The sequence below is a fragment of the Protomyctophum bolini genome, assembly GCF_963924005.1.
Source record: "Protomyctophum bolini genome assembly, chromosome: 5".
NCBI classification, from domain to species: Eukaryota; Metazoa; Chordata; class Actinopteri; order Myctophiformes; family Myctophidae; genus Protomyctophum; species Protomyctophum bolini.
This window is the reverse complement of record NC_137866.1, coordinates 46,013,339-46,029,146: the sequence shown is the minus strand read 5'-3', so window position 1 is coordinate 46,029,146 and position 15,808 is coordinate 46,013,339. Positions and strand designations below refer to the sequence as shown.

The following is a 15,808-nucleotide window of genomic DNA, read 5'->3' as shown; positions in this document are numbered from 1 at the left end:
GGGGGACTCGTGCGTGTGTGAGAGGAAAGAGAAACTAATAAATAAGTTAATAATGAATTGATAAGCTTGTGGAGACCCAGTGTGATGAGCCTGATGATAGAGCCAACGTGAATATACATAGCAAACCCTAGCACTATGCTTATGTAATCATTTACCACTTGGAACCCTAGCATCCCTATTCATGTGATGATAGGCGAACATTCGGCGAAAATAGACGACTTTTAGATTGACTATTTTTGGTGAAGAGATTCGGATGTAGGGGGGGTAAAGAACCCTGGGGAACCCCCATCAAAAGAACCAGCTGGGGAACCCCCTGTCAATGAAGTTTAAATGGTTTTAAGTGGTTGAAACACAGAATGTTTTCCTTTTTGTTTTTCTCCATCTACGTAGTTTGAGTTTAATGTTTTATTTCAGGGATGTATATATTTATTGTCATTTCCGGTGAATATTATTCAGTGTTTTGTATAAAAAGAAAAAACTAAATGTGTTCCATTTGCCACTGTTGACTGAAAGCTCTTTGTTTATATGCAACTTTGTGTTTTAGTCACTTTTAACTAATTACTTATTTTTGACTTGTTAAGACCGGGAAATCATCCGTGTCATTTTAGAAAAAATAACACATATACAAGTTCACAGCACGGTACTTCGTGCTACACTGCGATCTTGTATACATCTCCTATCTTGAACAATTTTGAAAAATCTTTAAAGCGTTTGAAGAATGTTGAACAATTTTGAATTTGCAAAACTGTTTGAGAACTTTGAGTCTTAACCCATTTTGGGCGGGAACCCCTTTTGGTGTTTTAAACATGTTATAATTTAGCTATTGAAAAATAGCAGATCTACAAGCTCATAGCACGCCACAGCTACGAGCTTGTAGGTCTGCTATTTTTGAAAAATCGTGAAAATATTTATTTCAGAAAACTGGAGGATTTAGAAGATTTTTTCAGGCCTAAATGTGTTAAAAAGAACAAGTACAACATTCCTCTGTCACTTGAAATGGTGATATCACAATAATACTCTTCTGGTGTCAGGCTTAATGAAGGACAAAGTAACCTGAGAAGGATGTGGGTTTTGCCAAAAAGAAAATCAGAAAGCCGTCAATGTGTGTGATTATTATTATTATTATTACCCTTATTATTATTATTATTTGTACTGCTGTCAGTGAGGTGAAAGTTGTCCTCTTTGGGGTTTTATTTTATTTTAAATGTGACTCACAGCCAAACTTACCTTTATGAACACTTGTAGCCATAATACCATTTTAATGCACAATTCCTTGGTTTTGTTCATCATTGCTTAAATTGCTTTTTGGGCTTTGTAGTTTTTAGAATAAAACATTGATCTTGTCCTGTTTTGTTTCTCTTTTCTTCGGTTCTTCTGTCAATTGGCTTCCAGGGTGAATGAATAATGTTAGATATGTGATATGATATGTGATCTTCTGGACCAAGTACTTAATTTTCAGATGGAAATGGGTGAAAGAGCTGCCAGCCCAGTTCCAAGTATACAGCAAGATATTATGTGTTTGGTTCCAAAACACCCCAGAGAATTACCTGCAGGAAAGTGAAGGCTCGTTTGAGAAATATTAAGAACAATCAAAGCATTGATGTCCATTTATTGGAAACACCCAAGTTGAGCTCTTCTATGATTAAAGCGCCAAACGGAAAGATAAGGAGGGACTTGGAAGCAAAAGGAATGCCCATAGCAGATGTACCCATCATAGGGATGGATGCATTGGAATTAGGAGTCCTAAATTGGCGGAGACCAATATTGGAAAATGGTCACAGGAAAAATGGAGAGACTGAATGAAGGACTAGTTGCACTGGAAAGTGTATTTGGATGGCTGGTGCAAGGAGAAGTCACCACGCTAAATATCATAACTGAAGTTGTGGACATTGAAGTGATGCACATCAGCGTCGGAGAGGAACAGGCACTGTCAGATCAGTTGCAACTTTTGGGAAATCGAATCCCTTGGAAATTGGAATCCACATGAAAGAAATGCATTCTGAGAGAAGGAAGACATGCCAGTGTATCCAGCCGTGGATAAGCCGTGCATATCCACGACCTCCCAAGCCGTGCATGCCTATTCCCACTATAGGCTGCATGAGGAAGAAATGCCACTTGACAGTTTTCAAATCAGCCTCATGGTGGCGCTACAACAGGCCCAGTTGCGTCTCACACACACACACACACACACACACACACACACACACACCACCCACACACACACACACACACACACACACACACACACACACACACACACGCACGCACACACACACACACACACACATACACACACACACACACCACATCCAATCATCCAATTGCCATCCAAAGCAAGAAGAAATGGCACCCTTTTCACATTGGCCTATTATAGCGCCACCAGGTGGCCACAACCTCACCTGCCCCTGGCACTTTATCTAGTTTTTTTATTTATTTTTAAATTTTTCTCCATGGATGATAATGAGCTAAATAGGCCAGTATATTTCATGGTTAAAGAAATGAGAGCACCTTGTGGTTTGCTGCACTGACAGGGATAGTGCACTTGTTAAATGAGTGCACTTCGCTGGCCTGTGTGACAGTCAGATATTGTGTGTATATCGTGAACAGTTCTTATCTTGGTGTGGACTGCAATGGTAAACTAATGTTTAACATCTTTACGTAATATAGGGTCTTATGTCATCATGGTGTCAATAAGCACTGGTGTCAATAAGCACATAAATCAAGTGCAAATGCAGGGTCCATGAGAAGAAGTTATAGGCCTATAGGGTTATAACATGTTCACTATTGTAACTGTAAAGGTATCCATGTCTAGTCCTTGTATAGGATTGGGTGCATTGGAGGGAAGTAACTACGTATATTTATGCAAGTACTCTGTTTTAAGTAAACTTTTTTACTTTTTAGGTATACTTTTACTTTATTATTTCCATTTATGACACTTGATACTATACTTGAATAGAATGCTCGCCCCGGGGTCAATACCGGTGACCTCTGAACGGTCGCCACCAGGCACCAGTTATTCCTAAATGTAGGCTAACCTCAGTAAAACTGTGCCTTAACCTTAATAAAACTATATGCCTAAATCTAACCGGTTACCTTATACTCTTTTAATACATCTGAGGCAAATATTGTGTTTTTTTTCTTTGCAGATTTGGATCATTAATACAACACTGCATTAACTGATGTTATTACAGGTTGTTAATTAAGCTATACCCAGTATAGCACATTCAATTAAAATCAGCCCCACCTTTACCAGCAGCAACATTAAAGTGACTAGACCTGTACGAGCCCGTTGGCCACCGGTCTACTTGAGAGCGTTAGAACTTAATACCCGTTGTCAACTCATAATGGTTGCAAGGAGTTGCATGACGACCCTCTGACTCTTTTGTGGTTTTGTGGTTATGGGGTTTAACAGTCAGAGTTTTTCTTATGATGAAACTATTTCCTCTTCTACCCCGGCCCCGAATTTGAATCCGGTTTCCTGAACAATTAAGTGCTGACATTTACCATTTGAGATAGACGAAATGAAAGCCTGGGTATCGACTCTCGAGGCTACCATTGAGCTAAATAGAGCCTGCCTGCTTGCTCAGGGGATAAATTGAATCTTGACCATCAGGTCAAAATTCGTGTCAGATCCTGTGTCCAGGTGAGACATGACCTTTGACACAAAATAAAACCACCCCAATTAAATATATTGTAGTAACTTAGTATTGTAGTATTGTAGCCGGGATTTGTGAAGTGAGGGGCGTTCTTATCTGATACAACATACAACATCACACATCCTCACATTCCTGCTAATCACTTTTGGCACCCTCAATTTCCTGTCCTCACTTTTTATCCTCAATTCCGTGCTCAGCCAATCACATCATCGCTATTGGAGCAGGGGTACACGCGCACACATAGCATCGATAGGGGCCCCTCAAAAACTACAAAAACAAAAACTATGTGAGTAGGCTACTTCTTCCACAACTGACAGGGTGCAATCTAACAACTGAGTGTATTCTTCTGATCAACAGGTGTGTGTGCGGAGGGGGGGGGGGGGATAATTAGCCACGATTGGTTTACTAATAAACTGTTAATTAACTATACCGGTATGACAAGCAAAGCAAGCAGCAACAAACAAGCAAGCCACGAGAAGCCAGTGCAGTGTCACTGTCTGTCACCGTCTTCGAAAAGCACATAATACGCATACGTCGCAGTACCACGGTGTCGCGCGACAAAAGGACCAGATCTACAAGCTCACAACGCGTCGCCTCCGCGACACATTGTGAGCTTGTAAATCTGGTATTTTCGGCTCTCGCGAGATCGCGGCTTAAAGGGGCCGACGCGTGCAACAGCCGCTTTGTTGTATCATGTACATGAGGGGTCGGTGGTGGCGGTGCTCGGTAATACGGTAGGCACTAGTAGGCAGGGTGGGGGGAAGGGCCCGCAGCTACACAGCCCCTCTAGCCGGGAGACCAGAGCTCAACTTGCGGATTCATCCACGGTTCTTTTCCCCTAGGCTGTCTCTCTCTCTCTCTCCATGGACGGGCTGTAGTGTAGCGCCAGCCAGCCACGAAGAAGGGCAGCACCACGACTACGAAGCCGAGCCAGCAGGACAAAACAGGGGGGGAATAATAATATCTTTCACGGCAAGAAGAAGCGGAGAGGGGGCCCGGTGGAGTACATTGATTCACTGCTGGGGGGGGGGGCCGGCGGCCACCATGATGATATAATAATAATATTATAACAACCAACCTTTAAACCACCCCCCAAAAAACTGGTGGAAAGACCTGGAGGAGGAGGACGACAAGTTTTTTTTGTTAAGGCCGTCGGAGATGTGCTCTTGTGCGGGGCTGTCGCCGAGATTTTTGCGGCGACGACGTGTTGTTTCTGCCGCGGAGGCTCGCTGGCTGCGTGTTGTCCCCGTTGAAATTTCTACAAGGTAAGGAAGGCGAGGACGAAAAGAGGCTACATTATGCAGCCATGTGGGGGGGCTGCTGGGGGGCTAAAACAAATCTTTTGCTAGCCACTTGTACCTGGGGGGTGGGGGGGTTGTTGGCAGCGGTGGAAATCAGCCATTCTTTTCCCCTTTGGCCCGTTCCTTCATAACTACCAAGTAACCAACCAACCCCCTGGATAAATAGAAGCTAGAGCGTGTGGTTGTTGTTGTTGTTACATTGTATCCACTCTGTCTCAGTCTCTTCCCATTCGGCAACACTTGTATCCAATGTGACAACAAACGGGAACGCACGGCTCAAAGGGAAACTTTAGTGCTCTGATACATTGTAGCATATTATTTAACAGGCCTAAAGTTGGTAGTCTAGTCTAGTGTAGTCAGCGGGAGTCTCCGAGTCTGGCTGTGAAAAATCAGCATGACACACTCCAGACTACAAACCCGTGGATTTTTATTTAATTTATGGGGGAAATGGACCCTTACACATCTGTAACTCTTAAATTGAGAGCGTACAAATGGACCAATATGGGTATGGTTCCATTTGGTGCCATTTGTACACTTGTACACTCTTGATTGAATACTTTTACAGTTAGCAAAAAAGCGCAGGAGAGTACAGTTTTAATACAAATGCAGTGCTAAAAAGGATTGAACCCAATAAATCGGAACGGGGTCTCTCAGAGTTATTGGGTGTCTTTGATTTGAACTTTTTCAACAGTGTAACAATAGGACAAGTGTTTGTGACCTCTTTCATTTCAAGGACCCCCCAGTTTCAGCCTACATTTGATGCTTTTCCCCGGTCATCTCTGGGACCCCAGAAATCCTCCTCAGACTAGTGTTACAGACCTTAAAGGGGTCAATTATTGTTTGGCCCTAGCCCTTTGGGCTAGTTTGGCCCCCTGGTTGGCTGAGTTGAGCGAAACAGTGAGATATAGGATTTGGATAGGATGGGTTTGATTTCATATAATAAATTAGATTATATCAGACCTGTTGGCAGTCTGCTTTACTGGGACTTTAGAGGGGACATAATGATATTACTTTGTTAAAAAATAAGTGTTTACATAACACAACAGTAAATACATTTTCCCCTCATCAGTCATCAGCCACTAGAGTAGTGTGGTGTGGTGGTGTTTACCTGCAACATTGTCTTCTCGCTGTGTTTAGGTGTTTTGTTTTGTTTATGTAGGTTGGGGCATATAGTAATCATTTCAGTAAAGGGGATCTCCCCTCCCTGTTGTTGTTTGAAATTCCTTATTTAGGAATATCCCATTGAGATACAGTATCTCGTTTTCGAGAGGGTCCTAACTACAATCAATACAATACAATACACAAAAAAGGAGAAAAACAAAAAAAACAGGGTATTACAATATGCAAGCATAATAGCAAAGAGATGGATCATTTGTTCTGTCAGATATGACTGTCACTTCCGTTTGTCAGCATTAGGATACAGTTGATTAAACACATATGTACATGTCCTGTGCATACATATACACGTGAAGCACATATACACTGTCCCTCCAGCTCTTCAGTAAACAGAAAATACATTTTCCGGTCAGGACACACATTTCATCCAATCAGGAATCACGAGACGTCACCTCATACAGAACACGGGATAAGCACGAAAATGGAAGCGATGAAATTGAAACAAAATACAATTGAAGCTGATAAATCTTTCTCGATTGGATGAAATTGGTGATCAACCTGAAAACGTTAAGAGCTGGAGAGACGGGAAGACCCCTTTTACTGAACAAACACTTAGTATATACAGTAATGTAATTCCACAGAATATACAGCTTTAACTTTAAAAAATAAACACTTAAGGCAGTGCTTTGGAATATACCGTCCAGGGAGGGACCCTCGGGGATCCTTGAGGAGGGTCCAACTCCAAATGGACCCTTACAGGTCTGTAACTCTGTTAGGGGTCCATTTGGTTTCATTTATACTATCTCAAATCTTTATGAAGGGTCTTTATCATCTCGGGGTCCTTGAAATGAAAACGTTTTAAGAACCATTGATAAGTGCAAACACTTTACACCGTCATTGTGCAGTATTGCCACAACAGAAGACTTGCAACAAGGAATTGTTATTTCATTTTTTTTTCATGCCCCCCCCCCCCCCCCCCCCCCCACCCCCCCTCCTCCTGCAGGAATCCCTGTCTAGCTGCTCTGGAACTGAGCTAAATTGTTCTGAAAAGGAAAAGGAAAACAAACGAGGGAAGTAAGCGATGGCTGGAAGTACCGCGGGCTCCTTTTCCACCAACGGACCTGTTCCGTGGTTGGAGAACGACACGGAGATGAACAACATCTACAGGGACCTGGAGCTGGGGACGGTGTTGACGCTGTTCTACTCCAAGAAGTCCCAGCGCCCCGAGAGGAGGACGTTTCAAGTCAAGCTGGAGACCAGGACAATTATTTGGACCCGGGGAACGGATAAGATTGAAGGGGAAAGTGAGTAACACGTTGTGTACACACACACACACACACACACACACACACACGGATGCACCTCAATCCGGTTGTATTCTGTCATTCTAAGCAGTAATACATTGGTTTGGGGACGACCATAATCCATAAGACAAACAGAGCGCCTAGTGCAGAGATCAAAGGGTAAGACGAGATGGAAGTTCCACTTTGTCGCCTGTGGCGCTGCTGTATCAACAACTGAACTCTTCTTAAACTCATTTGACTGACCGGAGCCCTGGCCTAAATGTCTTTGCCCGAAAATAGCCGATCTATACAAGCTCACGACGGGTTGTAGATATTAAGCTATTTTTGGCAGAATGTTTAGCCCCAAACATAGGGACTCTGTGGACAACTAGGGTTTGTTTGGTTAATTGGTTAGGTGTGTGGTATGCATTGCAGGTTAGGGCCAGCAGACATAGCTGAACGCTAAAGAGATAGGCTGTCTACTGTCTAGTAGGAAAAAGAAAGTCCATTGTTTTGTCGCAGTGTCCCTGATCAACCCCTAACTGCTCCGCTGGCCCCGAGCGAGCAGTGCTCGTCGGAACCATCTGAGCAGCCATCAGCTGGCTGAAGCTGCAACATAATCCCCCCCCCCACCCACCCCTATGCACGGGACTAATAAAGGTATCCCTTTCCTTTCGTTGGTCATTTAAACATGACGATAAACGCAAGAAGTGATACCAGTGATGACTAGTAGGGTAATCATCATCAAATAAAGGAAAAACAGCACCCTCTTTTCTTTTGAATTATTGATGCGAGTCAACAGTCTGTGTCGACAGACTACTACTAGTAGGGTAACTGGAACACTCGCCCCAAAACACCCCATTTTCTTTGTGGACCGCTCGCCCCCAGCGGTTCCTGTATTCTTGTACAAAAGGTATACGTTTAGGACTATAGGCATTGTTTAACTGACGTTAAGATAACCTAGAACCTAGTTTTACTGAGGTTACATTTAGGAATAAGGTTGGGTTTAGGCATAGTTTTTATAAAGGTTACATTTAGTAATAAGGTTGGGTTTAGGTATAGTTTTATAAAGGTTACATTTAGGAATAAAGTTGAGGTTGGGCATAATTTGACTGAGGTTAAGTTTAGTAATAATGTTAGGTTTAGGTGTAGTTTTACTGAGGTCAAGTTTAGGAATAAGGTTAGGTTTAGATATAGTTTTACTGAGGTTAAGGTTAGGTTTAGGTATAGTTTTACTGAGGTTAATGTTAGGTTTAGGTCTAGTTTAAGGTTTTTTACTGAGGTTACGTTCAGGAATGCCTGGTGGCAAGTGGCGGCGACTGTTGCGAGGTCCCCGGATCTGACCCGGTGGCGAGTGTGTTTTGCTGCCGAGCGCTCTTGTATTCAGTAGTAGTAGAAGTACACATGTCTGCTTTGAGGACACGCAGGAGGAGGCCTCTCCACTCCTCTCCCAGCAGCCAGTGAGAAATTCAGCGCTCTCTCTCTCTCTCTCTCTCCCTCTCTCTCTCTCTCTCTCTCTCTCTCCCTCTCTCTCTCCCTCTCTCTCGTAGCAGGATGCCTTGTGCACAGCTGCACTCTGCTCCGGATGCGAGCCAGAGAGAGCCAAGTTAGACAGGACTGTGTAGGCTCACTTTTTTCCCCCCTCTCATACCAAACGGTATCATCTTCTCTGCCATGAAGCGGGAGACAAAAGGGTTTGGATGTGGGGGGAGGAGGTGGATTCATACACACACATGAGCTCATAGACCGTAATTTGATACTCCTGGAGAGGTGATATCAGCCCCCCCCCGGACAGCTCATTAATGTACATAAATAGAATATAAAGATAACAACTTTTATATTCTATTTATGTACGTTAATGATTTTTTACTGGAAGTGTGGGATCGTTAAGGGCCTTGATGTTTATTAACATTCATAGCCTTAGGCTATTAAAAAATAGCTATACACAAGCTCAAAGTGCGTCACTTTGTGCCGTACTGCGAGCTCGTACATCTGCTATAGAGGGTATGTGCATGCATAAAGTGAATGGCAAATCGAGTGGCAAAGTGAGTGATAAAGTGAATTTAATGGTGTTTAAAGTCAATCAAATATGACTTTTCTGTGTATGGGCTGTCAAGGCCAGAAAGTAGTTTTTTGCCACTCAGTAGGCATTTCCGCATAACTTTCTGGTATTATGATGATGTCACACACATCCCCTCTATTTTTAATATTTTTGAAAAACCTTGTGTGAGGACTACTGATTTAGAAAAACTGACTTCAGGTCTTTACGGGTTAATATGCCCTTCGTCATGCGAGTGATGCGATGAATAGCGAAAATATAGCCAATCTACCAGCTCACAACGAGGTGTTGCAATGTGACTCGAGAGCTCGTAGATCGGCTATTTTCTTATATCCTAGTATATTAGGGATGCCACTGCCAACCCTGCCAGGTTGAAAGTGGTTAACCCATTTTGGGCGGGAACCCCTTTTGGTGTTAGCATTATGTTATGCTTTAGCTATTGAATAATAAAAATAGCAGAAAAATAGCAGATCTAGAAGTTCATAGTGCGGCACCGAGTGGCGCGCTACGAGCTTGTAGGTCTGTTATTTTTTTTAAATGACTGACGACTGACATAGAAACATAGCTTTTTCAGAAAACTGTCAGGATGTAGAAGACATTTTTAGAATCTAATCTCTGGTCAAAACTCAAAAGTGGTTAATGGTTTGTCACAGATTTGTCAGGCTGATAGAAGTCATACGTAGGTCTGATGCTGATAATATTGCCCGTTTGTCCTGCCATGGATTGGTTACATGCTGTAAACCTAACCTACTGAGTTCCGGTTTGAAGTGACATAGTAGGTGGTATTGGGTTTAACCACTGGGAATCCCCAGGGGCCTACTCAGTTGGTCCCCTCCTCCTTTTCCCCCTCTACCACGCTGAAAATATGCAAGCTTGTAGATTTGCTATTTTCACAGAATATTCGCCCGCCTACTATGACATGCACAGAATAGGTACCCTTATAGTTGTCACTAACGCAGACATGTCTAGTTATACAGTACATTTGTGTCCGACTCCTTTAAAGGGTATAGTATGTACAGTATGTAACTGTTCCCTGTTTTGCATAACAAAACAATATATACATGTTTCACCAATCATTTCCCTGCCTCTATACCAGCTGTATTTGGGTGATTGGGTTTGTTTTGATAGACCGGGACGTTTTAAGTAACAAAAACAAACACATATGTAGCGAAAGCACAATGTGTCTCTGCATGTAAACACCACCACACTCCTGATGGGTTTGTGTGTTGGTGTGTGTGTGTGTGTGTGTGTGTGTGTGTGTGTGTGTGTGTGTGTGTGTGTGTGTCAGTCATCTTCTATTGTTATCTGTTGCATTAAGGGACCTTTGTTCACTGTATGGCATGCTTTCATCAGAACTAACTAAACCAGTTATTTAACTGACACGCCATAGCAATGGATTGACATGAGAGTTCACACAGGATGAAGCGCTCTGTCATGACATTCACTGCACTGATGGTGCCACAGAAGAAGTATGCACGCACTAAGGCTATGTTCAGATGGCAAGTCCTTTATCCAGAGTGGATTTAGATTAGATTTAGTCTGAAAAAAAAAGAAAAGAAACATAAACTGATTTGTGTGAATCACATTTGAACCACAGATATCTGATCGGCAACACTTCTGCCTATGTTGTTACGTCATTACCACAGCAACCAATGGTTCCCAAACGTAGGTCGGAAAATATCCGATCTACAGGCACCGGAACCGGGCCAGCCACTTGGGCATGTTCCAGGTGGTCTGGATGTTCCGGGGACCCCCACACGATAACTCTGTCATTACTCGACCGTTTCGGACGCGGGTCTGGAACTTCCGTGGACCCCCCGGGGACCCCCACACTGAGTTGCACCACTCACTTCACACGGGTGTGATTTATCAAATTATTTTCAACAACAAAAGAATGTGACCCAACCGCACTGTTTGGGAAACACTGGTGGATGATCTGGTCAGAGACAAGAAATTGACCACAAATCATTTTCAAATTCATGAAGCTACAAAGTTTAACTGCCAGTTGTCACTGCATGACTAACAATAAAAGCTTAGCTCTTAAAAGCTGCAGCTCTTATTGACTCAGTGTTGTGTCAAATCAATCATTATGTTTCTGTTTCAGCATTTCCACTCCCATCTCTCTTCCAGTTCCCACCACTATTCCCCATTCGTTACAAAGAACAGTGAAAGAACTAATTTGTTGCCATTAGCCACTAACCAGTTTTCCTGTGATATTTAACCCCTACCCTTTTCATTAACACGTTATGCAGCAGCAACGCATCGACAGCGACTGCAGTTGTAGTTAGTTGGCCATGTTTGACTGTAGCTTTATCGCCACTAGTGTGAACTCTGCATCGGTCCTAAAGGTCAACAAATTGGATTTCACTGCAGTGAGTCATAACAAAGCCTACTGTATTTACAATTGCAGTTTCTATTGTATCACAACATGGCTTCTTAGTTGTGAACTGTGCTGTCACTGTATGAAACAATGCACACATGATGTGTATGTGTTGTTGGGTAGGGAGTAGGGACAAAAGTACTTCTTGTTTGTCTATGGGGCGGCTGTGGGTGGCTCAGGAGGTAGAGCAGGTCGTCCAATGATCCATGGGTCAGTGGTTCGAATCCCGGCTCCTCCTCCTGTCTACATGTTGAAGTGTCCCTGGGCAAGACACTGAACCCCAAATTGCTCCCGATGTGCTCGTTGGTACCTTGCATGGCTTCCGCCGCAATCGGTGTATGAATGGGTGAATGTATGTAATGCACAATCTATGTAAAGCGCCTTGGATAAAGGCGCTATATAAATGGACCATTTACCAGTTACCATTTTTATTTTATGGTCATTATGCCAATGAATTCCTCCCCACACACATTGTGTTGTCGTCACTGCTGTTGTTTCCTACTGACTCATCGGCCAGTGAGGAGCCCCCACCGGGAGGACGTACGTAGAGCCTTTGTCCTACGTCTCCCGCCCACTCCCTGCTGACAGGTGTCCGCCCTGGCCTGTACTGACCGACCGTAGGAATACATGCAGAGAGAGACACCCTCCCTCCGCGCCTGTCTTCCCTCTCCCGAACACGGGCCAATTGTGTTCGTATAGAAATGCCTGACAAAGCTCGCATCCCCGAATTTGTATGCACCACCACGGTGGATTCCAACCCACAACCTCCGCTGAGGTGAGCCGATACTTTAGCCTCGCCAATAATTTTTGTTTACATTTTCCTCCACAGTGTTTTGGGTTCCGTGACTGCTGTGAGATTTGAATTCCATTTTTTTTATTGCAGAATAGAAGTGTGTTTTGCAATATAAGTATGATGATAAGCAAGTTTTGATCAAATATAATCCATTTTCAGTCACTGCATCGTCGTCCATTTCTCACTACAAATGTTTTCAAAAGCGCTCTTGTCTAGTTGTAAATGACGATGTGTATTGTTGTTTACATGGCTGTGATGTTGGATGCGGCATACCATTCGAGCTGCGCAGCAGGTGCTCTGAGGCTTTGATTCGACTGCCTGTCACCCCCCCATATCTCTCCCAATTCCCTGTCAGCCTACTGTCTATCCCTCGATTTAAAAAAAAAGGGGAAAAAAAGGCGAAAGCCACAAAAAAAGTAGCGGATCTACAAGCTCGAAGCGTGGCGCAAAGCCACGTGTTTTGAGCTTGTAGATTTGCTTTTTTGATACTTTTATATTTGAATCGTGAAAAATAACAGTTTTGGACACAATGAGGTTTCCACCCGACAGACAATTTGTTGTCTCACTGGTGGTGGGCAGGAACTTGACCTCTGCCTGACCTCGGACGCCCCCTGGTCACACTTCTTTGATGTATTGTGTATTTTCCTCTGGCACTGTGTATGACATCACCTCTGGCACTGTGTATGACATCGCCTCTGACACTGTGTATGACATCGCCTCTGACACTGTGTATGACATCGCCTCTGACACTGTGTATGACATCGCCTCTGACACTGTGTATGACATCGCCTCTGGCACTGTGTATGACATCGCCTCTGGCACTGTGTATGACATCGCCTCTGACACTGTGTATGACATCACCTCTGGCACTGTGTATGACATCGCCTCTGGCACTGTGTATGACATCGCCTCTGGCACTGTGTATGACATCGCCTCTGGCACTGTGTATGACATCGCCTCTGGCACTGTGTATGACATCGCCTCTGATACTGTGTATGACATCACCTCTGGCACTGTGTATGACATCGCCTCTGACACTGTGTATGACATCGCCTCTGGCACTGTGTATGACATCGCCTCTGGCACTGTGTATGACATCGCCTCTGATACTGTGTATGACATCACCTCTGGCACTGTGTATGACATCGCCTCTGACACTGTGTATGACATCACCTCTGGCACTGTGTATGACATCACCTCTGGCACTGTGTATGACATCGCCTCTGGCACTGTGTATGACATCACCTCTGGCACTGTGTATGACATCACCTCTGGCACTGTGTATGACATCACCTCTGGCACTGTGTATGACATCACCTCTGGCACTGTGTATGACAGTCGCCAACAAACGTTTGTTGGTTGGTTGGGCGTTTTGCTGAATGGCCGTCTATAACAATATGACCAGAATACAGGTATAGTTTTAATCTTGAGAAAAAGATTATTATTAGTCTTGACCAACATGAGAAAAAAGGAAAAATAATAATAATAATTACATGATACTTTGTTTAGCGGTTTTCAATTTCTTTCTTCACCGAATCAAAGGTGTTCTGGTCATGATTCGTCCAGGACCCAGGATGGCTTGATTTTAGGCTTAAAATAATTGATACAAATATTTTTGTAAATCTCTATGGGGAAAAAAATGAATGGCAGATTTCTCAGTGGGTCCAGAAAACTGTTTTTTGCTGTGGTCACTTTATAAACTGTCTATAAACTAAGCTAGATCCTGGAAATGACGATGATAATAATATAATCTTTATTGGTCCCAGAGGGATATTCCGTTTCACAAGTCTGTTCAACAATGCATAACACAATTCAACGCAACATAAAGACAATGGATATATTATATAGTCGCCTGTGTGTTCACAAACAGCATATCAGCAAGGCAGTTTGTTTAGCACTGCAACGACTGAGCGGACAGAAGTTACAGAACGAACCCTTTCCCATCTCAAAGTTCTGTATCTCCATCCAGATGGCATGATTGTAAAGTGACAGTTGAGGGGATGATCAGTCAGTGTGATATACTGTTGTGTGTGTGTGGTAAGTGTGGGTGTGGGTGTTGGAAGGCCAATAATCTCACTTGGAGGCAATGCATGTAATACTGCTCTCATAGCGCGTGACTATGAGCTTGTAGATCTGCTATTTGTTGAGAAATTATGTAAATCTCTGAATATATAAGCAAACATTTTAACTCAAATCTCTGCTTCTGGGGGTCCCTAGAACAAAATATTCTGAGATGGGTTGGTCAGCGGCCAAATACAGGAACTTGACCTCTACCTAACCTCTGCCTTGAATGCCACAGTCACATCTCTCTCTTTGATGCGAGTCATTTTTTCCCATGACACTTGTGTAATGTGTCACATGTGTTGTGAGCTTGTAGATCTGCTATTCTTTGCCAAATGTTTGCCTCGATCATGACATGGCCCAGAATAGTGATACTAGGGTGGTTGTGTGGTTTTGTGTTGCTGCTGGTTTTATTTTATTGTATTTTTGACAGTTTTATGTAAAATATTTTGCTACCCTGTTGATGAATGCTTTATAAATAGTTAGTTAGTGTGTGTGTGTGTGTGTGTGTGTGTGTGACACACACACACACACACACACACACACACACACACACACATAATTGTATGGAACAGGATGCATCCTCCTCCTGATCTCCTTCAGTAAGGTGACACCTCTGGCTATCTCTTATTTTCCTGCTTCTCTCCGAAGGAAGCTGCAAATATTTAGACTCCAGCCAGCTTAAAGTGTTCTTAAACAAATGGAGCCTGTCGGCGGCTTCACTTCAGCAGGAAGTCTGGTCTGTCTGTCTGTCTGTCTGTGTGGAGGAACATAAAAGACTGGTGAAAGACGTGAATATGAAGGGCTGCTGTGTAGGTGTGGGTCATGGTTGTTAACCACTTCACCCAAACCCATTTAGGCCTGACGTCGGAATTAATTCAAAGATTTGTGCCGCATGTTAAAGGGGTTCCCCAGAATGGGTTAACACCTGAGGCTGAATCTACAAATGCCTTCTAAAATCAGTAGTTCTTAAATGTTTTGGACCCCCCCCCCCCCCCCAAAGCCAAATTGATATGAATTTGCCCACTTGAACCCCACATCTGAAAATGTTTTGTGCCAGGAAAACCCAGAAGAGATTTATGGTTTAAAAACAAAAAAAAAGGTTTCCAAGCATTTCCGATGTTTTTCAAAATAGCAGATGTATAAGCTTGCAGCGCAA

At 43.3% G+C, this 15,808-nt stretch overlaps 1 protein-coding gene and 1 long non-coding RNA gene across 3 annotated transcripts in view; both read left to right on the top strand.

Moving 5' to 3' along the window:
- Positions 1–24: 24 nt before the first annotated feature.
- LOC308315958 lies at positions 25–1,343 on the top strand. Its single transcript, XR_013964098.1, has 2 exons — positions 25–575; positions 609–1,343. It is a non-coding gene; the product is annotated as an uncharacterized lncRNA (long non-coding RNA).
- A 3,040-nt stretch (positions 1,344–4,383) lies between these two features.
- plcg1 (phospholipase C, gamma 1) overlaps positions 4,384–15,808 on the top strand; it is a 57,630-nt gene continuing 46,205 nt past the window's right edge. For both annotated transcript variants that reach the window (XM_080763721.1, XM_080763720.1), the window contains exons 1-2: positions 4,384–4,921; positions 7,077–7,377. In XM_080763721.1, coding sequence (XP_080619847.1) covers positions 7,155–7,377 — 223 coding nt within the window. In that variant the 5' untranslated portion in view covers positions 4,384–4,921; positions 7,077–7,154. The remainder of the gene's footprint in view (positions 4,922–7,076; positions 7,378–15,808) is intronic.